Genomic DNA, 24,867 nt, shown 5'->3' on the forward strand with positions numbered 1-24,867 from the left:
TTTAGTTTAAAGAGTTTTTGTGTTAAGCATTAACTTCGAATTCAGTCAATTAATGGGTATGCTGAAATAATAATAATTTTTACATTTTCATATTTCACTTATTGCTCTTTTAGTTTTCTTTAGGTTTGGTTCTTAAGCGTTTAACATATTCGATTGATTTCAAAATACTTGGTACGCTTGCGAGGCATTTAAATTTAATGGTATATGTGTAATATCCCTTTTTTAGCGAGCAGTATAAGAGTCGAGGATATTTCAAGTAAACACAAATACGGGGATCATTTCTTGGCGCAGCCAACTTCACTCTGATCTAAAACACTGCAAACCAATTCGCCGCGTGAAGTCTTGGCTGCCATAAAGTTCGTTAAGCGTAGACCAGAACCTCAGCGTGTGCAAGAACCGCAACGAGGCTAATAATGGGATGACTAAAATCCCGAATTTCTTTTTAACGTTTGTTGGGCATTTTTCATTTTCAAAATACAATGGCGGGAAATTAATCGAATATTTATAAACGGCGGTAAAATTCAAATGTTGCCTCTGCTAAAATAGTTTGTTAGAGCGTTTTATAATTGATAGTTTATTAAAAAAATAAAATGACGATATGCAAAATAAATAAATATAGCATTGTGCATATTATTTTATTATTATTATTATATTATTATTTTACCTGAAAATGGTATAAACTAAAAATCCAAACACATTTTGTTCAGTATTCTGGGTCTTTTTACCTTACATTACTAAATATCACAATCGATTACAGTGGGTTAATTTACATTATACATTGTCAAATTTTTTTGTGGTGAGTTTCAGCGGTGCGTAAGCATGCTCTTTGCTAATGAAGCTAAATTGGCTACTACTCGATTTCGGGTAATTTAAAGATTCGGCCGTTGTCGTCACGAATTAGTCTAGGATGAAGTCGTCCACTTGTGTCTACACTGAAGGTGGCGCGGCGCATTATATGCACCGACGACGAGGACTCCATCAATGGCGGCTCTTCTTCCTTGGATTCCTTTTGCACTTGCATCGTTGTTGACTTTGTGGGCATTGTTGTTGCCTTCTCCTGTGGCACGCTTAGAGATCGGCGCTTTGGCATCAGCGTCGCCACAGGCGGAGACAACATTGGCGACGGTCCAATGGAAATTGGTACCGAATCGCGTATGTTATGCGGATTATAGTCAGGCGGCAATTGCTTGAAATTGGCCTCGTAGAAGAGACGAAACCACATGGCAAACTCGTAGTTATCCTGAAAGCGTCCCTTCACCAACTGCTGCACATCTACCGGACAACTCGCTTCCACCATATTCAAGCTCTGCAGCAGGATGCGAAAATTGTTGATGTACTCGAACGGTTGATTGCACGTGAATTTAACGCGACGTATGCGCACAGTGCCTGGGAAAAGTATGTCCATCAGCTGGCAATACGCAGCGCCAGTGCACAGATCCTCAATCTTTGGGATGTTCGACTTCAGTGTGTGATTGATCCAGATCATAATGTCGATGCGTGACAAGATCCTCGAGTTGCGTGTAAAACTCACATTCACAGCCTTCTGGCGACGATTTCGTTGTCGTGTCGCCGTCGAGTTCGAGTTCGCTGCCGAAGCTGAGACGTTGCGACGCATCCTGAAGCTATGTGGATTTCATTTATAATTTCTTATACGTATTATCATTCTACTGCTTACCTCGTAAACCGATAAATTTGATAAGAATTGTCAGATAATAAAATATAGAGTGCGAGTGATCCAGTTTAAAATCTATTTGTTCGGTTCTTAAAATTATACTGGGGAAATTTGTATTGCTTAATGGATTGAGTATCCTTTATGCTTATAAAATACACTGCAAAATAAAATAAATTTATTGAACGACGTATAAATTTAAATGTTTACATAAATAATAATTAAATTAATATAATAAATAAATGAAGCTTTACAAAGTAGCAAAAATATGCCCTCTACCCTCTATTGTGAATAAGGCAAAACAGTGAGGTATTAAGTTTAAAATATACCGAATGAATATACCACAAAAGTACTTAAAATATACCAAAAGTCATATTTGGTATATTGATATACTACTGCGTTCAGGATATACCATAGAGTACTAAAATATACCAGATTGTCAGCTAAAGCTTATACAAAAGTATTTTATAAATATCTTTTACAATTCGTACAAATTGTTGGAAATTATAAAAACAAGTAAGAAAGTTACAGTCGAGTGTGCTCGACTGTGAGATACCCGCTAACCATTTTTAATAAAGGCAAAATATTGCGGTATCATTTTCAAAATATACCAAAAAATACTAAAAAAAATACTAAAAATATACCAAATGGTATGTTTGGTATATCGGTATAGTACACCATTCAAAATATACCATAAACGGCACAATGTACCAGATTGTCGGCCAAAGCAACTAAGAGTCCTAGTAAGTAGGCGTTTTTGCCCATACAAAAGTATTTCTTTAATAACTTCCACAATTTTTATCTGATCGCAACCAAATCAGGAATCATAACTACTATAGTATTTATTGTATTTACCAAAATTCCCAGCTCTAGCTTTAAAATAACGCTTGCTATTCGATTTTTTGGTTTGCGGGGGCGGAAGTGGGCGTGGCAAAAATTTGAAACAAACTTGATCTGCGTGCAAACATAACAAATGCTGTCGAAAAAAAATTATAGCTCTATCTCTTATAGTCTCTGAGATCTAGGTGTTCATACGGACAGACGGACAGACGGACATGGCTAGATCGTCTCGGCTGTTGACGCTGATCAAGAATATATATACTTTATAGGGTCGGAGATGCCTCCTTCTACCTGTTACATACATTTCCAGCCGGCACAAAGTTATAATACCCTTCTATCCTATGGGTAGCGGGTATAAAAAATATAGTTATTCAATATTTTTCGATTTGCAGGGGTGAAAGTGTGCGTGTCTCAAATTTGAAACAAATTGAACAACATAACAAGTACTATTATTATAATTCATGCATTTTAAATACATTAATTTAAGAATACGCAATAGAAATACTATTTAGATAACTCATAAAATAGAAAACGAAAATGATGTCAATTGCCTAAGGCAAATTCAATTTCTGTTTTCTATAATAATTAATATTTACTAACATACAATTGGCATTTTTTGGGGTAGATAAACACCGATCACTGTTTTTATTTGAAATTTGATAACAAATTCCAAATAATTAAAATCAATGTATGCGAAAGAAGAAAATATGCGATAGCTGCCATTCGGTTGGCTCTGTGGTTGGGATTTATAATGTTGAGTTGAATGTGAGTGTGTGTGTGTGTGTGTGTGCCTTGGACAATTCAATTGGTATTTAAACCCCTCTGGCCACAGGTGTATAATTTGTTCAGCAAACCAGGAGAAAAAACAAAACAGGAAAACAGTGAGGGAAAAAAAAGAAAGCAAGTGTCTGTGTCAGGTTTAATCGCAAAGCAAATAAATTGCACAAAATTCGACAAATGTTTATACACAGACACAAACACAGACAGTATCTTAGATAAACATGTATTTAGACAATAATGAAAATAAACATGAAATGAATTTCGAATGAACAATTTGCGGAAAGGGGGGCAAAATGCGATTTCTAAACAACTTTATACGGTTGACCAAGCGAATTGTGCGTAGCGAATGAGCGAAAGAGAGAGAGCGAAAGAGCGAGCGAGCGAGTTGTTGCTGCAGTTGACTCGACTAAAAGCTTTTCGGCTGCACATAAACAAATGCAATTAAATTGTAAAGCCACCTTCACATCTGTTCCTCTCTCTCTCTCTCTATTTCGTTTTGATCCCTATATATTGGTATCTCTATGGGAGGGAGCGGGGGGCGGGAGCATCACCTGCCCCATAGGGCAGTTATTATTTGTTTGCTGTGCTCTGTTTGTATTTGGCTTTTATTTCTCTGTGTTCGTATTTATACATTTTAATTGATTGCATTCATGACAAAAATTCAATTTCCATTTCTACAACCCGCAATTTCAAATGGAGCAAACCTTTTGATTCGATCCTTTGTGCGATTGCCTGCCTCCCCTCCCTTCTCTCTATACTCTATGCAACTTCTAAAAGCTTAGAAAAAAACCAGTTATTGGAAAACTCCTGCAGCGAAGCTAAAACTGAATTATTCCATGCAAATGAAATACATATTTAATTGCTTGCAAAATATTAAGAAAAGTAATACAAATTTATCAATACTTTAACCCTAACTTAACCCTCCTAAACAAATGGTAATTTTTTGTTCTAACTCACCTTAAGAATGTTGCACTTGCATCGGTTTCGAATTAAAAAGAATTTTAAAAAATGTTTGAAAAAGTGTCAAACTTTTGTAAATTTTTGTGTTGCTGTTTTGTGAGTTAAGCAATGAATGACAAAGTAAGAGAACAAAGATTCAATTTCTTTTTTTTTTTGACATTAGAAACTTGTTGACAAGAAGCTGTCAATTTATATCGATATACAACTATAGTATATTTTTAATAAATTTTGTTTCATTCCATCGAACTAATATGCCTCAGTTCGTAGGGCACAATTGGCATGTCAGTCTGCCCCTTGACCTGGAACAGGTTGTGTTCATTGTGCTGCTGTCCGTCAGGCTCATTAAATGCAATGTTTTAATCACTTCAGACAGAGAGAGAAAGAGAGAGAGAGATACACATAAATAGAAAGAGACGGAAAACAGTTAAAGTGTGGAGGGCCTCAATCGAGTTGAAGTGGCCGCCACATGACGTGGCAGCTGAGAATTTGATGGAATTGAATTCAATCAAGCGTCGCAAGGAATATTCATCAAGTGGCACGTAGTAGTGCTGCGTATTCCCCTATCAACAAGGGGGCCACAACAAGGGGAAGCGATTTTTGCCATTCACTCAAAAATTCGTGTGAAATAAACCAAGCGTTGGGGCAACGCATCATGGCAAATGCGCATGGCCAGCAATGACCTAATCAATCAAAATCCAAAACCAAATCCGAATCCGAAAATTCGAATATCAAAGTGAAATAATTACAACTTGACGGGGAAAAAAAGAAATGGCCTAAGATTCATGTGCATCATAAACAAAGCACTAAAATAGCAAACACCCTGCAAAAAGCTAATCACAAACCGTTGGATATATTAGCGATTAGACCAAAAATGATTTACTATCGATAGTAAAGGGTATACTAATTTATCGATAGTAAATATTTGGAAATTTTTAATAGAATGTGATATTAATATTAAGTTAATCTGAAGTTCTCAAGTTATTACCAATACAAAAGAGTTGACAATAATACTTATATGTCAGATCAGTATTCTTTAATTTATCGATAGTAGTAACTATTTGAAAACTTTTAGTAGAACGTCATCTTGATTAAGATATTTCCTTGTACAGCTTAAGTTAAGCTAAATGCAATGCTCAAGTTATTACAAATCCACTTTAAAACTACGATATTTCCTATCGATATGTTTTAATTAATTTATCGATAGTAAATATTTGAACATTTTTAATAGAATGTGATATTAATATTAAGTTAAGCTAAAGTTCTCAAGTTATTACCAATCCAAAAGAGTTGACAATAATACTGATATGTCATATCAGTATTCTTTAATTTATCGATAGTAGTAACTATTTGAAAATTGTTTAAGAGAATGTGATCTTGATTAAGATATTTTTTGTACAGCTTAAGTTTAGCTAAAAGCAATGCTAAAGTTATTAGCAATCCACTTTAAGACTACGATAATTCCTATCGATATGTTTTAACTAATTTATCGATAGTAAATATTTGAAAACTTTTAGAAGAATGATGATGATAATCTTCAACATTTGCTTCTAGTGTTAAAGGCTCGAGTAGTTTTCTGAAAAATTGCTTATCGATAGTCAGACATCGTATAGCCGCCAAATATATACTATCGGCAATTAAATGTACCAACGCATGTTCTACTATTAGTAAATAAGCTAATAGCTTTATAGGATTTATGTTAAACCAAAACAAAGATCAAGTTATTCGCCTTTTTTTACTCTTGCTAATATTTTGTATACTTCAAACGTATTGTTTAATCCAACAATCGATAGTAAGTACTTAAAAACTTGTACAATAATGGATGGACAATATGGGACAAGTTTGAACATTCTCATTTTGATGTCGATGGTTAGGAGACCTTAAGTTTAGTCACCGAAACTTCACTTTTCGATAGTAAGTTGATTGCATGGCTGACAAATAAATGATTAAATGTGCCAACGCATATGCAAAATGCAGCTTTAAAATCAAATAATGCTTTAATAATGCGCACACATAGCGCAGTCAAATTTTCTCGATAAAAGCGCGCAAATATATACTATGAAGAGCTCATCAAAGTTTATCTATTGTTTATGCCATAGAAGTTGATATTTATGTTGTGCTTAACACGCCATCCAACAACAACAACAACGACAGCTACAACAACAATTTGGTCCCTCTACCAACCACCAAATGCGATTTCCATCCCGTGCACCAAAGAGAAAAATACCCTGAGAGCTGAGCGAAATTTGTAACTTTCCAGTGGCCAGAAGGAATTTTTCGCTTAAAAGGGAAATTCGTTGGCGCCGGCTATAAAAGCGCGTTGGGAACGCGACGGCGGCCCACAAAGCGACGGTGAACGGCAGCGTGCAACAAGAAATACAGCGGACACAACGAAGAGCGCCAAAGCAGTAAAAATCGCAAAAAAGACGTAAATCACTAAACGCAATTTGGAAAACGGTTTTCGTTGGATACTTGACAAAAAAAAATCGGTTAAATTCAAATTCGAAAAAACTAAAATTCTGCAAGCGAAAAAGTGTGTCGAGTGTTGAGTATGTTATTTTTTTTGTGTGTGTGTGAGTGTGTGTGTTCAAAGTGCTAGAAATGAGGTGCCACATGTGAGACAAGAGACGGGACAACACAACACAACGCATCAACGGTACGTTGAAGAGCGACGCGTGCTTCCGGCGATATTCAGCTAGATTTCTCCCCCTCTCCTCAGCACAATGTCCAGCACAGTCCACAGTCTCCCATATGAAAGGACGTCGAACATTAGAGCCCAGCTTCGTGCTCGGCCATTTAATTGTGTCCCGCGGCGCGACGCCACAGGCGGCAAAGGGAGAACACAGAAGAGAACAGAACAGAATAGCAGATAGGAGACGGACGCGGACGCGGGGTGGCAGCGCCAGAGTGGAGAGTGGACATGGCCAATGCCATAGCATGAATTTCCATTTCCATTGCTGGTATCATTTTCATTTCGCTGCCTTCCTTCGTTTCGTTTCGCGTTTGCCGTTTGGCGATTGAATTGAATTGAATTCGTTTCATTTCGATTGCGATTCGTTGCGATTGCGATTCGTTGCGATTGCTGGTAATGAAGCTAGTTGACTAGCTTCACATACGACACATAGTACATCGGGTGTCCTTTCTCTCCTTCTTCCTTTCGATTGAGGCAACAAAACACAATAGTTAACATATTTTTTATGGCGCTGTTTTGCGTCGCCAAAGTGTCCCTCAGAGTCAGCAACAACTTCAGCCTCAAGTGCCACTTGCCACTTGCCACACGCCATTTGCCGGCAGCTCTTTCGATTCGATTGCGCGCTTCATTGGCCAGTCAATCGCCAGCAGCAGGCAGGCAGGCGGACAACACAGCCCAGGAAATAAACCAAGGTTTGGGTGGGGTTGGTTGTTATATCGAGATATCGAGTGTGTTTTTGGGTTTAATGTTCCTGGTTTTCTATGTGTGTCTTGAATGTGTGTGTGTGTGTTTAGGCAATTGCGAACCCGCAACTAACTCAATTGTTAGGGCTTCATAACAATCGGAAATATGCGTCAATAAATGTATTGATATATTGACTGCATACTTAATAGAAAGTTTCGAGAAAACCAATTTCAATGCAGCAATGTGATAAAGTGTCTATAAAAGCAAACAAAGCAATTGGTTTCTAGAGTTTTCCTATGTTTTTCTATTTTTTGTGCAGCAATGTGGCAACGCTGTGCAACAAGTTGGCAGCGCTGTGGCTAAGAGTGGACAAGCTTCTATATAGAATATATTATATATAGCTTAAAAGTGCAATTCAAGCGCATGTTGAATTTATCAGCCACTTAATACTGCTGTCTAAAGCGGATGTTAAAGTGCAGCAATGTGGCAACGCTGTGCAACAAGTTGGCAGCACTGTGGCTAAGAGTGGACAAGCTTCTATATAGAATATATTAAATATGGCTTAAAAGATGCAATTCCAGCGCATGTCAAATTTATCAGCCACTTAATACTGCTGTCTAAAGTGGATGTTAAAGTGACTGCTATCTTTAACAAGCAGTTTTGTAAAAATGGCAAACATTTGTCTGTTAGGTATTTTTAGCCTGGTGTTGACTTTATCGTGCAAATATAGAACTGCAGCCAGACTCTGATCTATGCTCGTTTAATCGAGCGTGTTTACGCATTTCGTCGCTCAAGCGGAATGCCAGATAAACCGCCTCGAGGCAAGCCGGGACAATGATTCATTAAAGCAATTAGCAGCCATCATGAAAAGCCCCCCACACAACAACAATTTCGACTCGCTTCTCTTGCAGGCTCAGCAGCTCAGCTCAGAGAAAACCACACACACCACCGACAAAAGGCAAAAAGGCAGCTGTAAAAGGGAAACGAGGAGGAGGAAAGCGGAGGAGTCAACGCGAATAGTTGCAGGCGCGTCCAAATGCTTATTGAAATTTACGATTATGCTGCGAAATTATTAAACAATATGACCGCAACCACAGCAACAATCATTAATAATCTGACTGCCCATAAGGGAGTCGACAACAACAACGACGACGACGACGGCGAGAACAACGAGGAGGTGCCCGAGGAGGAGCAGAACCAGGAGGAGGAGGAGAAGGGGGAACGTGTGGAGGATGTGGCAAATCCCAGGCGTGCCACAAATCTAACGTCCAAATTGCTGCAGGTGACCACGGGAAATATGAAAGCATTGCTCAACCACACGCTGGCAACAATGGCCGGCGAACATGGTTTCGCATTGCCCACGTTGTTGTTGCATGGTCAGCGCATTAAGCCAGCAACTGGCAACAGCAGCAACAGTAACAACTATAGCAACAACAGCAGCAACTTCAGCAACAGCAGCAGCATCAGCAGCAGTAGCAACAACGATAGTCACATTAGCCATTTGAGTGGCAACAACAGCAGCAGCAACAGCAGCTACAACAGCAGCAGCAGCAGCTTGGAGCACGAGAGCAACAGCATGTATAATGTGGGCCATCTTGGCCAACTGGGCAACCTCAGCCAGCTGAGTAATCTGAGTCAACTTGGTTTCATTGAATCCACAACGACGTCCTCGACAACAACAACGGCTGCGGCGGCGGCGGCAGCCATCACACATTTGCCACATGGTGCGGCAAGCACATTTCCAGCACAGACGATGGCCACCTTCATTGCGGCCGGCAACAAGAATCGACCCATTCTCTATCCAACGGGTAAGTTTGTCAATCACTCAATCAATCAGTCAATCAATCAGACATACTCAAAGCGAAGCGATTAAAAGCCTTGGCTAAAATTTGCCTTAACTCTAAACGGAATAATCGTTACATGAATAAGTACTTAAAACTTAGTATAGCATAAAAACAATCTTAAATTCATATTTTGAATGAGGACTTAAAACTTGGCATAGAATAAAGTTTATCTTAAATCTTAAATTCATTGCTTGAAAAAGGAATTAACAGTTAGTATAACACAAAGACAATCTTAAATTCGTATAAAGATACGCTTAAATACTAATTTACAACAAAGATTTTATCACAACATTTTGTAACTTTAAAGGTTTGCATGGTATAAAGACAATCCCAAATCGAATCTGTTCTCAGAAAAGCAAGAAGGTAGAATTCTAAAACTTGTGATCAAAATCATGTAAACATATTTTAAATATGTTCATTCTTAGGGTATGAAAGAACTACCTCAAATGGGTCAAATTTGAAAATTTGTAACTAAATTCATTTAAAAATATTTCAAAATAAAAACCATTTTGCAACTATGATATTATCACAACATTATACAAATTGAAATATTTATATGCTAAAAAACAAGCCTAAATAACTTTTATTTATTGATTTTTAGAGCAAGACTATAGAATTCTAAAATTTTTAATTATTTTCATACGAAATATTTTCATTTTTAAAGAGACAATCTTTAAAAAATACACCATTTACATAAAATCAAATGGGGTAAGATTTTAAAATTATAATTTGAAAATGAAATCCTTTTAAAAGGCTTTTCTAAATAGAAAACTTTATGCGACGACGAATACTAAATTTACATTACATCACACTAAAATATTCAAATTGAGCTTTAATCTTCAAAAATAGAAAACTATATTACAATTTTACTTCATAATGTGATATAATCCCCTACTTAATAGAATTGCAAATGTATACAATTTTAAAATTTTAAACAGCATCTCGACCTCAACAACCCTTTATCGCATTTTTAAAGTTTGGAATAGGTTATAATAACTTATTTAAAAAAAAGTGCATAACATATTAAAGCTAAACTTCAACCATCCAGGCTAATGGATAACAATTTGAAATTGAACCTCAACCATTTAAAGTTTGAGTTCCAACATACAAAAAAAAAAAAGAAACCCTTTTTACAACTATAAAAGTTACAACTTTTAATAGGGTATTAAAACTTAATAGCTTGAAATGCAATTGCATAAAATATTTAAATGAGAAACTCAACTCAACAGGAACTACAAGTATGTCACAATGAAGTAAAGTACTATATTCTCAACCTCAGCCAACATAAATAAAAAGAAATCTTGACTAAAGACAAATTCTCACTTATAATTTGAAATTAAAACTCAAATAATTAGCATAATCCGACAAGAAAACTGCTTTCAAGTGGAAACATAGAAACTTTAATTGACCGTAAGAATGATAAGCTGGCTATTAAAATTTCGCGGCAGACTTGAAATAAAATAGCTTTGTTCTTACCTGAAGCTTAAGAGACTGTTGTAATCCAAAGTGGAAATAATAAAAATATATAGAGAAATGTTGAATGAATTAATAAAAATTTATGAAAAAGGTGAAAATATGAAAGCCAACTATGATTTGAACTGATTGCTACTCACATACAATATTCTATATATATACATCGTCTAGATATAAATAGATTTCAATTAGGGAATTGCAATTAAAATGTTGAAACTTTGGCCCCATCAAATTCGCATGGGAATCGATGGGGAGAGCGACAGCGAGAGAGCTGTCTGTCAGCCAAGCTGTCAGCTTGTCATCAATAATGACTTAAGCAGAACTCGACGACTTCATCTCGAGTTGGATGGAGGGAAGCGAGGCAAGCGGGGCAAGGGAGACGATGCGATAATTTGGTCAGTTAATTAGAATTTGGCAATCGCCTGGCTGATTAGCACGCTCCTCACATCAATGTCAGCCGTCAAATGTTTGCTCGCTCGCTCCTTTGACCCTTCTTCCTTCGACACAATTCATCTGCCAATAATCAAATCAACTCAACTCAACTCGACTCGACTGAGCTCAGCTCATCGCAGGCTCAACTGGGCTCAACTCAGTCGAAAAGTGGCGAGGAGAAGTCGCGTGGCATCTCCAATTAGTGGCTAATTTGCATGATGCCCCATCCGTTGGCTCATTATTCGCAATGACGCCCAATGACTTCTCCTTCTTTATTCTGGCTGCCAAGATTTGTATAGTACTTCTGGTCCATCGATAAGTACTGTGCTCTCCTCTGCTCTGCTGTTGTCTTTCTTTTGTGTGCAGTTTTGCTTCTGCAAATGTTCATTTCACACTCACAGTCACAAAAGTTTTGGGGAAGTAGACAAGCTGAAGAAGCCTGAAGCCAATTGGAGCTGAGCACGTGTCGTGTTTGCAAGCAAAACATAGAACACAATGCCAAAGCACAGTACGACTTGACTAAGAAGCACAAGGAAAAAAAACTTATAAATATGTTCATTCAAAGCAATTAAAATAAATAATATTACAAATATTGAAAGAGTTGTAAAAAACAATCAAATGAAATAACATAACATAACATAGTGTAGCATAACATTCCATAACATAACATAACATAACATAACCTTAACTTAACATAACATAACATAACATAACATAACATAACATAACATAACATAACATAACATAACATAACATAACATAACATAACATAACATAACATAGCGTAGCATAAGATATGGAATAACATGATATTTAAAATAAAATAAATATACCATAACTGAAATTAAAAGAAAATAAAAAATAGAATAACTTTCTGTTTTGTTGAATTGATATAAATATTTAATAAATATTCTAATAATAAATCATTAAATTTTGTCTCAATGCTATAAAATTGACATTATTTTAGCAAAACAATTTGCTAGAGTTTTGCTTAAAAATATATAAGTTTGTTAATACATTTTGTTTTTTTTTTTGTTATTTCTTACAACATGTATATAGACCATTATAGTTGCATTTGACTGTAGTTGCATGGTTTTTAGCTGCATAACAAGTTGAAACGCGAAACCAGCTAATCAATTAGGCAAGACAGCTGCCTGGCTAGCTGCCTGTTTGTTGAATATTTTCTATTTGATGCAGTGTTGCCATTTAGCGAGGCTATCGAACACGTTTCAATAAGATAGATGAACCGAAAACACAGCTCGCATCGTAAACTATTCAATTATCAATTAGACGCTATTCAACTTCGTGACTCCCATCTCTAGGAGCACGCGCTCATCTCTAGGCTGGAACTCGCACGCACAAGTTGAAAAGCCTTCGGGCCTTGTGCAGCAATTAGGCAAGTTTAAGTCGCATTAATTGCACAGATTGTGCCGGACTATAGAGTTGATTGTTTTGTCGGAGTAGAAGAATACGTATGTATATGTAAAATGCGAGAAGGCGAGTGGAGAGGGGAAAGGGGCGCAGACATTTTGGCTTAGCTGCTAAAGCCAGCTGCTGACTCAGTTTGTGCCTATTAAGACCAATCCGATGTCAACGACGCGTCGTTGATATCTCTCCTCAGCCTCATCCTCATCCTTATCAGACCAGCAACGACAGCGACGACGTTGTCAATGTCAGCGCTTTCAATGTCCTCCGGCTCCACTCACGCTCTCTCTCTCTCTCTCTCTCTCTCTCTCTGGAGGAATCGCGACTCGAGGGACATCGAAATTCTTTTCGACAATGCCACCAAAAAAAACTTGTACCCGAACATTGACAACAATCATAGTCAAAAAATTAAAGAAGTACAAAGTCAAGTGAGCTTAGCTGTGAAATACTAAATAGAAATTATTCCAAAAAAAATTAAGTGTGACCAACACAACAAAAAATAATATTATCTATGTACATATAATTTCAAATTTTCAAGTCAACACTTTATTATTTTATACATTTTTAACGTCTTAAGTTAAGTCCAAATTTGTTGACTAATTTTTGTCGTGAATTGTGGGAATTTTTGATTCTCTTAGCAGCAAAAAGACTGACAGACCATACTTTATGACCACAGAGTTAACTTTCGCACGGACATTTTTGTTTGTCACAAACTTGTTATACCCCACAAAGTTTGTAGGTGTGACGCGTAAAAAGATTTACGAGTCAACGCATATGCGAGAGTCTAGTATAAAAATGATTGCGTAAATTCATTCAATAAAAAATGCCGAACGCTCTCTGCACTCACACTCGCACTTGCAAGTATACGCACACTAGTACGATAGTACGTGCCAAGATATTTTTGTTAAAATTCTTTACTTGGGATAGTTAACAGCATTCTTCGTACTTGCCCAAATAGTTTGCTCTTCGCAAATTCTTGACAAACTTGGCAAAATTTCATTCACTCTCGCTGCTGTGTGTCAGCATAAATAGTTTTACGATACCTGCCTGTTTCACCTTTAGCGGCCACTTCCTTGCTATCTTCCATTTTACAGGCGTTGGTCACACTCTGCATAGTTATTCTACCCTCTAACGGGGTGTGATGAACCACAAAGCTGCAAGGAAAAGCATACTTTGATTAGCATTGAATTTAAGTGAAATAAACCATCTCTAAAGTGGCAATCATCGTCTCGTTGTTCCATCTCTAATTGACGATAGTCACGCGCTCATCTCTAGTAGTTATTGTTGACAGGCGCTGGCAATTGATTGGCATTACTTAAACACTTACTCACTAAGTAGCTCAACACCCGGCGCACTTACACTTAACTTAGTCTACTCCTCTCTCTCTCTCTCTTTTTCTATATCTAGCTGTCTCTCTCACACAGCCTCAAGTATAGTATCTGCCCTTTGGCTGCAAAGACAACTCGTTCACTTAAACTACGCGCCTTTGGGCGCTTGTCGCAACTTTAAGCGTGTCGAACTACACAGGAAACCACGCCACCAACTGCTTCTTCTTCTTCATCCTCCTCCAAAGCTTAACTCTACTAAAGTAGTGCTGCTTGTGGGCGTGGTCGACATTGATAAGAATGTTCTGAATTGAACCAAACTTGCTTGAAGAAGTCGCTTTGCGTGCCATGCTGTCAAATTCTTAATACCCTTTAATACGTTAACAATTGTAATTGTGCTTGCTAACCATGTGAACTCAGGTTGTGATTAAATTATATTCATAAAATTTGGTACAGCGACTACTTATGACGAAAGATAACGAATAATCTTGTTTGCACTTCCACATGTCGCTTAATTCTTAATACCCTTTAATATGTACCATGTGAACTCAGCCTATGTTTAAGTTGTATATATGAAATTTGGTACAATGAAAGCTTATAACATATAATATAATTTATGTTCTTATAGTGCGCTAATATTCGAAGTATCCTATAATATGTACCATGTGAACTCAGCTTCTGATTAAGTTATATTCATAAAATTTGGTACAACGACTGCTTATGTCGAAAGATAACAAATAATCTTGTTTGCACTTCCACATGTCGCTTAATTCTTAATACCCTATAATATGTACCATCTGAACTCAAGCTATGTTTGAGTTATATTTATGAAATTTGGTACAGCAATTATTTATGTCTACAACTGAGTTATAATTCTAATTCTAGTCCAATATTCTTCATTGTGTACATTTGAAGAAGTTTCAAGAACAAAATATGTACCTAATATGTGATTTCGGCGAAGTTCAGTTCATGTAACTTGCTACAGAAAATTATCTTAAAGATATATATTGTTCAAATGTGAAGCTCACTTTTCGATACAATTACAAGGCTATGACATATTGAAGGAAAAATTCGATGTTAAATAAATTAATGGAATTAATTGAATTCGCTTTTTAACCAATTTCACTTGGCAATTATACTTTGTTTGCACGGTACTTAAAAGGCAGCGACTTTAAGGTGATTTTTTCTTATTATTTTGCCTTTGTTATGTGTTGCTGTCGACTGCCTCCTTTGTAGCGCATTCCTGAGTTGACTTCAAATATGCAAACATTCAATTTCGATGGCCGCAGAGGGGATAAAGTGAGTGCGTAGAGGGAAATGAGATAGAGAGAGAGAGAGAGACAGAGAGAGCGCGCATTATTTTTATTGTATTTATTGAATATTTCGAGCATCAAACGCGTTCGCCTGATGACTCAGCTTGAATTACAGATAGCGACTGTGTGAGTGGTGGAAAGGGGGTGTGGCATTCAGAGAACGACAGCGGAGAAGGGGGGTGGAAGAGGGAGGGGAGTGCTGTGACTCCAAAGTTGAAGAAGCAGAGACAAGTGCGGCGGCCTTCGAAAAACATGCTCAAAGGGACAAGAAGATGTTGTTGTTGTCGTTGTTGTTGTTGTTGTTGTTGCTGCTTGTTGTGTTGTTGTCTTCTCAGGCTGCTGTCGCCTCCCCTTCTAACTTTTCACCCCTCTCGTCCAACTGTTAGCCGTCAATTTGTGTAAATTTGAACTGTCACTTTGAAGGCGTTAATTGGATTCAATAATGTCAAGCAGCGAGCTGCGTCAACAGTTGGCAGCACCAACTGCAGCAGCATCTTCTTCCCCTCCCCCCTCGTTCTTTTCCTCATCCTCACCCTCCTCTTCGTCTTCGTCCTTGCTACAAATTTTCCTCTCCATCGTCTGCTGTTTTCTGCCCCGTTAGCAATCGCAAATCCGTTTCTAACCTTCCCACACTACTTTGGCCATGTTTGCCAAGCTAAATTTAGGACACAACAACTACAACAGCAACAGCAGCGACGACAACAACATTTTGGTGGCCCCCTTTTTTGGATTTTTGTGGCTTAGGCATGGGGGCGTGGCACTTGCCCACTTTGAGCTAAGGCATAATTGCGCTGTGGGTGTAACAGCAAATGGCAACACTACAATTCTCATCGCATCGCATCGCAGTACACTGCAAGAAAAACTCTGGCATCAAACCTTATTTAAAGTCCACACACAAATTGCTATCACAATTTTAAGCCTTTGACTCACAGTTAACAAATACAGACTTCTCTTTGCAAAGTTTCATCTTGTCAACTTTAAAACTGAGCAAATAGCAATGAGACAAGCAACAAACAAATAAACACATAACTTAGTTTACAAGTACTCAAAATACAAATAATGTTCTTAACATATTACAACATTGAAGTAACTTTTAATGAACTGTTTTTCAAATTACTATCATCACATTTTTTTACAATTAATGCACACATTTAATTTCAACTATAAATTAATGCATGTATTTATTTTAAATTTACTTTTACTTTAAATATAATAAGGTATAATAAGTACAGATACTTTTTTCGAGTCGAAAGCCCCAGCAGCAAGTACTCTCTTCTGTATTAAATGAAGTATTAAATGCTAGATTTAATATAATAATATAAAAAAAAAAAATAAATATATGGGTAATTCTCTGGTAAATGTCGCGTGCGAACAGTTTTACAGTGTCAAAAAAGAACATAAACTAAAACAATTTTAAAATTAAGTGAAGGTTTTTCTTAAAGCTTTGGATTAGCACTACTTTTAGAGCTAAGATTGATTTTAGTAACTTATTCTGTTTTACGATAAAATATATAAATTCGTTCTTTTTTTGGTTTTGCGTACGAATTTGTTAATTTTTGCAATTATCAGAACAGCAAACAAAACAGAATAAAAATTCCAAAACCATTCTTAGCTCTAATTAAAGTACTAATCTAGAGCTGTAAAAATAACCTTTACTTATTTTTAAAATTGTTTCAGAATATGTTTTTTTTTGTAACTGAAATGCTGGTCGCACGCGACATCCCTCAGAGAATTACCCATATATATTCTATTATTAATTGTAGTTTATCTTAAGCAATTTTTTATTCATATATAGTATTTTTTGTATATTAAAAATAAATCTTACATTAAGCACATATTTTTTTAATATTTTTCTTTATTTTGTCTACTTTTATTTTGTGGTTTAACTTATTTCTTTATTAAATAAATGAATGCATTTCTTTACATTGACATTTTTTGCATTTACTCATTTAATAAATAAATACGTTGACTCTAATGACTTATTAATTAAGTAAATAAAATGAGTGAAAAACATTTGTATTCATATTTATTATACGATAAATGAACGTGGATACATGAATTTGATATTCGTATTTATTGAATGAATTATTGAATATTTCAACCACATAGTTGTTGCCCATTTATTTATTATTTATAAAGTCATGCGTAAATTTTGCTGAAATTCATTCCATAAATAAACGATAATTGCTGACAGTGTTTTGTGGCCGTGTCAGCTGGCAGTCAACTCTAGTTACACAAGAGAAGTGCGCCATAAGTAAAACGCCCACATACATATTTAATAAGTACATCGTGCACATAAATACACTTGTATACATTTAAACATTTATATATGTATGTACTATATATACTATATAGAGTAGGAGAAAGATCTGCTGTGTTTTCTGTGTCTGCCTTATCGACGACCATCGACCTTAATGCAAATGTTCTTCGTCCGGTAAATTGTTGCTATTGTTGGTTGTTGGTTGTTGGTTGGTCCTGTTGACTTCTCTGGGTTCTTGTGATAAACACAAAGACAAATTGAAACACGCGTTTTGTGTTTTGCGTTCGGCCGATAAGCATCGACAGGACACTGAAACTCTGAAATGATTTCAAGTGGCCTTCGAGTGCTTCAAGTGTGCAAGTGCTCTCCTCTACTACACAACAGCAGCAGCAACAGCAGCCGCTGAATCATTAAGATAAAACAACAAAATAAAGTGAAATGAAATGAAATGAAAGCGGTTGAAAGCAGGTTGCAAACACGCTACACGCGACCGGATGAAAATGAAATTAAAAAACAACAACAGCAACAACAACAACAAACGCGACTGAAAGGGAAATGCAAAGTAAAAGATGTGAAAGCGAGAGACGCTTCGTCATTTTTTCTTCCTCTTTTTTTTTTGTTGGCCAAAATGCCTTTTTGCTGCCCCAGATAAGCAGGTTGCCCTTTGTCCACCCTTCCTCCCCCCCCCTACCCTCCCTACCCGCTCTCACCGTCTCACTCACACTCCAATTTGCTGGCTGTCAGCGTAAATAAGTGTTGCCTACATTTGGGGGCACATCATGCAAATGAACCCGCAAAAAGATGAGCCTCAAATTATGAGCCTCACAACAAAACACAATCAATTTCTCCGCTTGCCTACTTTATAATGTGTGTGTGCGTGTTTGGCTGTGTGTGTGTGTGTGTGTGTGTGTGTGTGTGTTAAGCACATGAATAAATAATCTGCAGCTTATTTTTGCCGCGAAAACAATGCGTAAATCGTTTGGCGTTTGGTCTCTGACCGCGGCAATTAGCTAACAACATACACACACACATACACAAACACACTCACTCACACACACAGGCCCACAAAAAAAGGCTTAACATAAATGGCAAAGTATGCTTTTAGGCGTTTAACATTCATGGCACCGCCTGTTTTAAAATGGACACAATTGCGTAAGGCGCCATTTTTGAAGCGGGGTCATAAATGAGCTATTCTTTTCTTTTTTTTGTTGCGCAGTTACTTAACGACTTGGAGACACCTTGTAGTCTTTGTTTTTTTTATTTAAAGAAATAAATTAAAAATTCTAAATACAAATGTACAAAATTCCAAATATGAAAGTAGTTCAATAAATAGGCAATAAAAATTGCTCTAAAAAAAATTTAGTTTATTAATTTTTATACCCGCTACCCATAGGGTAGAAGGGTATTATAACTTTGTGCCGGCAGGAAATGTATGTAACAGGTAGAACGAGGCATCAGCGTCAACAGCCTAGACGATCTAGCCATGTCCGTCTGTGTGTCTGTCCGTCTGTCCGTCCGTCCGTATGAACACCTAGATCTCAGAGACTATAAGAGATAGAGCAATAATTTTTTTCGACAGCATTTGTTATGTTTGCACGCAGATCAAGTTTGTTTCAAATTCTTGCCACGCCCACTTCCACCCCTGCAAATCAAAAAATTTTAAAGCTAGAGTTACGAATTTTGGTATATACAGTAATAACTATAGTAGTTATGATTCCTGAAAATTTGATTGCGATCAGATAAAAATTGTTGAAGTTATTAAAGAAATACTTTTGTATGGGCAAAAACGCCTACTTACTAGGGGTCTGAGTTGCTTTGGCCGACAATATGGTACATTGTGCCGTCTATTGTATATTTTGAATGCATTACTATATCGATATACCACATATACCATTTGGTATATTTTTAGTAATTTTGCAGTATATTTGGTATATTTGGAGAATAATAGCGCAAAATATATTGCTTTTATTCAAAATGGGTAGCGGGTATCTCACAGTCGAGTACACTCGACAGTAGCTTTCTTACTTGTTATTAATTAAAATTTAAATTCCCTTAAAGTAAGAAAAGCTAAATTAGAAAAGTTTTATATTATTTATTTTTAGGAATTATTTTATTTTATTTTTACATATTGATACAGCTGCAAACTTAATATGAGCAACACTTTCACAAATTCTACTACAAAATTGTTGCTCACATTAAGTTTGCAGCTGTATAAACAAGTTTTATGTAATTTTATGCGTCTTCTAATTTTGTTTTAAGTTTAAGGTTTATTAACCTGTGTTCATAAGTATATTTCATTGTGCTGTTGTTAAGTAAATAGTAAAGAACTTGTTGTTCTTCAGTGGCAGCTAAATAAAAATATAAGAAATACACTTAGAGAATTTCATTAAAGTTAATCGTATTAAAGTTGTTTTATTTAATGAATTATGCTAGCTGTTATTCAGTGAGCAAATACCCTGTAATTGAAATGAATTGTTGCCAAAAATAAAACAATTTCAGAATTTGTAAAGATTCTAAACTAATTAAAATAAATTGAAGACATTAGTCAATTGGATAATACTCTAATTAGTCTCGAAATAATTTCCTTAAGCTACCATAATTTAAATCATGTATTTCAAGAAATGTTCTTCCTTTTATTTTTCCACTTTTTAAACGATTTTCAGACACGATTAATTTGCATTAAATCTAAAATTATATATTCTATATAATTATTTTAATTATGTAGATTAGTGTGAACATCACGATTAATTTGACTTTCTCTTTGACTTTTCTCTTTTGCAGTTTCACCCGAATCGATTGTCATACCAATTGTTTCGTGCATCTTTGGCTTTCCCATTCTGGCCCTGATCGTCATCTGCTGCCTGCGTCGTCGGGCCAAATTGGCGAGGGAGCGAGACAGACGACGCAACTATGATATGCAGGACCATGCTGTCAGCCTGGTCAGATTTAGTCCAATTCATAGGCTTAGTGAGTTTGAATGTTGTAACGTGTGTACGAAAAAATATCACACCTTTAACTAATTATCACAAGCGAAAGCTTTCTTTCGAAAATACCCTTGCAAAAGTGTGAATTTATTTGAAATTTCTTATTATACATATTTATTATTTCTCGGTAAAGTATTCCGAACGAATTACGAATTATATACATAGTATTTGAATGATAAGCTAAGCTAAGCGATATCCAAAAAGCAGACATTAGTTGAATATTCGAATTGTTTCTCTCTATCTTCCAGTATTTTTTAATACAGTTTAACAGTTTTCTGATATCAATATGGCAACTTAATTTAGCTTTAAAGTTACATAAAAGATCTATCAATAAATTGATAAATTAGTTATGATTACAATATTTGAGATTTCTCTAGCATTTTACATTAATTTCTTTACCTTTTGCAAGGGTAAATAACACTCATCACTTATCACTTTTGATCTAGTTTCCTATGTCGAGTGGTTTAATTGCATTTTTCTACTACATTTTTACAATTAATAAGCAACTAAATATAGTTTTATTTCTCTACAAAATATTTACCTATGCATCGCCCTCTATCTCTGTCACTTTGGCACCCCTCTCTCTCTCTCTCTCACACACATACTTCATTTCATTTAAAACTTAGTAAAATTCGAACACACATAGTTAAATTTCCTAGTTCAACTTTAATAATCTGTATGTGTGTGCGTGCCATTTTATCCGTAGTCATTATGCATATATTTTATAGTCTTTACTCGACATTACCAAAAGCGTGCAGACCTCGCTCTCCTCTCCTCTCCTCTCCCCATCCCTCTCCCTCTCAAAAGCCCGTCACTTCGTTTCCCTTTTGTGCGGTGTTGGTAATTTTGTAATTTGCCACGCTTTGTTTTCCTGCATAAATTGCATTTTATACTGACACACACACTCACACACACACACACCTGAGCGTGAGTCTCTCGCTACCCGCATGCAAAATTGTGTTGCCTGCTTTTTGGCGCATAATTTAAATGCATAACCAAAATATGCACACACACACACACACAGACACATACAAACATATGTGATAACGAACTTCGTTCTCAACTTTAGCTTCGCTTTGACTTTTCAAATCGGTAAAAATTCCATTTTCAAAGTCATGTTCTGCTTTCCCTTTTCACATCTGAAATTCAGCTGGGTTTTTTTTTTGTTTTGTTTGTTTTTTGTTGTTTTGGCTGCCACATTTTTGGCAACTTTGTCGCCTTTGATATGCTGTGTTTGCTTTGTGCGCTTACCTAAACGTAATACCGATATCCAACAATTGATATACCAAAATTCCCAGCATATTTCGCATCTCTCAACTCACAGCGCGCAGCGGGAGCGATTTTAATATTGAGAGTGGAGTGTTGTTGTGGAGTGTGTGGCATAAAATTGTGAATAAAAATTTCACTTTTTCAAAGCAATCAAATTTAAATGCAAAAGCTGTCACAGCATAACGTAGTGGGGTAGGTGTAAAGAAAGAATGTGATCGACGCAGAGATACGCTGTAAGCGATGAGGTGGAGAAAGATGTACTTAATATGGAGGAGTATAGAAAATATAGAAAGCAAGTCAATAGCGCTCTTTTTGATGTGTAAGACGAGCTTTTACTTTCTTCCTTTCTTACTTCTCTAATAAATCTATATCTCTGTCTCTCAATTGTCTTTCTTACTTCTTTTTTTCATTCGCTTTTCTCTGGCTCTCTCTGTTGCTCTGCCTTTTCATTCACTATTTCGTTTGATGAAGAAAAGGAAGAGGATGAAGGAAAGGAACAGAGATAGAGAATCAGTTCATATTGCTTTTCTCTAAACTTTGGTCTCCAATTCTCACTCTTTCTCTCTCTTTCTCTCGCTCAATCTCTACCCGTTGTCACTCCTTTCTTTATTTCAAAAGTCTTTCTATATTTTCCTTAATATTTTTCTGAAATGGATCAAATCTGTGTCTCTCTCTCTTTCTCTGTATTTCTTCCTTTTCGTAGCTCTCTTTATTTTATTAGGTGCCTTTTGGTCCTTCGCCTTCTCAGCTCTCAATATAATTCTAGATTAATCTTGTCTGTTTCTAATTCTCTATCTTTCTCTCTCTCTCGCTCAATCTCTATCCGTTGTCACTCCTTTCTTTACTTCATAAGTCTTTCTATATGTTTCCTAATATTTTTCTCTCTCTATGTTCATCCATTTCGTAGCTCTCTTCTCCTTCTCAGCTCTCAATATAATTCTACATCAATCTTTACTATTCGTTTTGCTTTTCTCTAAACTTCTGTTTTTCTCTCTCTCTCTCTCTTGCTCAATCTCTATCCACCCTCACTCCTTTATTTACGTCTAAAATGGGTGAGATAAAAAAGAAAGATTTGCTCTTTTCTCCCTCTCTCTTTTCTTCGATATATTTGCCACCTTTTCGCTCTGTTTCTCTCTAAAATTGATGCCCCCAATAGCCAGCTATACCCTGCCTTAGCTCATCATGGAAAAGGGTATCACATGAGGGCAAAGCTAGCAAAAGAAGTAAAGAAAGAAAAGTCCAAGTTGAAGTTGAGTGCCTGCTGTGACTGTTGTTGTTGGTGTTGTGCGAGTTGTATGCCACACAGTGGCAGCCACTCAATGAAAGTGAGCGTCATCCACACACACACACCTGCACACACATACGTAACGAGATATTCATGCTGTTTTGCATGTGTCAAGCACAGCAGGAGCAGCTGCTGCCTGCCAGCCTGCATTTTCATTTGCATTGCATACCTTTGGGCGCTTGCCCTCGTTTTGCATGCAACAACAGCAACATACAGAATTGTAAACAAAAAAAAAAAAAAAGCAGGTAGAATGCGAGGAGTAAACCTCTTTTTTATTCCCCCACTTTTCTGTTGATGACTATAAATTTCATATTCAGTGTTTGGTTAACTTGCAGCATGCGGGCTCTGCCACTTCAACGGACAGACAGTCAGCCAGATGTGTCCCTCGCAATGTTAATGATAACAATAATGATGATGATAGTCATGATGATGAGTGCGTTGTCGTGTTGTCAGCGACACGTTAACGCATCGCATGACAAACCGCACCAAAAACGAAAAAAAAAAACTCGCACATTTTGTTTTTCTTACATTTTCATCATTTTTTGCTGCGTGCGAAATTTTTCGCTGCCCTTCTCTTTAGTAATTTTTTGTGCATACATTTTTGAAAAACAATTACACTCTCTGCACAGTGGGTAGGTTTGCATAAATGTGTTGCCTACTTTTCGCGGCAACTGCTAATAACAGCATAAGTTGCTCAGAGATCTGCTCTTAACAGTCGATCATTCTGTTAAGAGAAACTGGCAATTAGCAGCATAGCTTACACGACGCCTGCTGTTAACAGTCTAACAGAGGTCTGCTGTTAGCAGTCATTTGTCCTGTTAGCTGTAGCTAAACTGATAAACATTACCATGAACATTAACATTAACAGTCAGAGTCCCGCATTAACATTACAATGTATTCTAAATAAATCAGCAAATAAAAGAGAGTTATTACGCACATTACAGCGACATCTGCTGTTAACAACTCTGTTAAAGGTTTCTTAATACTTACAAGTTAACTAACAGTGGCACCCGCTGTTAAAATAACCAATTCATCACACACTTGTTGCCCACTGTGCGTTGAACTATAGGCGGGAGGAAGGCACAAAAAAAGGGGGCGTGTCTCTGCACGCACGTCTTAAGATTCACATAAAATTTCGACTCCACTTCGTTCGCATCGCACGTTTTCAATTTGTTTTCCTCGCATTGTGTTTTGTTTTTCTTTTCCTTTTTGTTTTTGTCCTTCCCTTATATATTTCCCTTATTTTGTTTTTTTTTTTTGATTCAGTTTTGTCATTCCACTTCTCTTGCCGCTGGTTATTTGTGGCAATTTGTAACATAATTTGTTTATGCCATACTCTCCACAGATTACCGATCGTCGCGAGCTATCAGTCTACGTCCTGAACGAAGCCTAAGTCAGGGCTTTACATCGCTGGAGCTGGACACGGTGCTGGAGGAGCGCTGCAGCGATGTGGAGCAAACGCAGACCGAAATCCTAAATGCCGAATCGCCCATGGACACCAATTCCTCCTACAAGATGTCCTTCTCCTCAAGCTAACAGTTAGCACACGCACAACAACAACAGCAGCAGCAGCAACAGTTGCAGCAGCAGCCAACAATCGAGACCCTGAAGGAGCTCAAAGAGGAGTCGTCAACG

At 36.7% G+C, this 24,867-nt stretch overlaps 2 protein-coding genes across 4 annotated transcripts; one reads left to right on the plus strand and one right to left on the minus strand.

Moving 5' to 3' along the window:
- Positions 1-712: 712 nt before the first annotated feature.
- LOC117578276 (microtubule-associated protein RP/EB family member 3) lies at positions 713-11,060 on the minus strand. 2 transcript variants are annotated; one of them, XM_034263702.2, is made up of 3 exons: positions 10,943-11,060; positions 1,676-1,829; positions 713-1,622 (listed from the first exon to the last, which is right to left on the minus strand). In XM_034263702.2, the coding sequence occupies exon 3, from the start codon at positions 1,613-1,615 to the stop codon at positions 851-853; it is 765 nt and encodes a 254-aa protein (XP_034119593.1). In that variant the 5' UTR covers positions 1,616-1,622; positions 1,676-1,829; positions 10,943-11,060; the 3' UTR covers positions 713-850. The 2 variants fall into 2 exon arrangements, with proteins under 2 accessions (XP_034119593.1, XP_034119592.1); XM_034263701.2 differs by lacking the exon at positions 10,943-11,060 and adding an exon at positions 4,247-4,363.
- On the plus strand, positions 8,563-24,775 carry LOC117578269 (putative uncharacterized protein DDB_G0277255). 2 transcript variants are annotated; one of them, XM_052003359.1, is made up of 3 exons: positions 8,563-9,430; positions 20,476-20,633; positions 24,578-24,775. In XM_052003359.1, the coding sequence occupies exons 1-3, from the start codon at positions 8,659-8,661 to the stop codon at positions 24,623-24,625; spliced, it is 978 nt and encodes a 325-aa protein (XP_051859319.1). In that variant the 5' UTR covers positions 8,563-8,658; the 3' UTR covers positions 24,626-24,775. The 2 variants fall into 2 exon arrangements, with proteins under 2 accessions (XP_051859319.1, XP_034119583.2); XM_034263692.2 differs by having other exon boundaries at positions 8,564-9,430; positions 20,476-20,661; positions 24,578-24,768.
- Positions 24,776-24,867: the final 92 nt, after the last annotated feature.

Source organism: Drosophila albomicans, chromosome X (assembly GCF_009650485.2).
Source record: "Drosophila albomicans strain 15112-1751.03 chromosome X, ASM965048v2, whole genome shotgun sequence".
Classification (NCBI taxonomy): domain Eukaryota; kingdom Metazoa; phylum Arthropoda; class Insecta; order Diptera; family Drosophilidae; genus Drosophila; species Drosophila albomicans.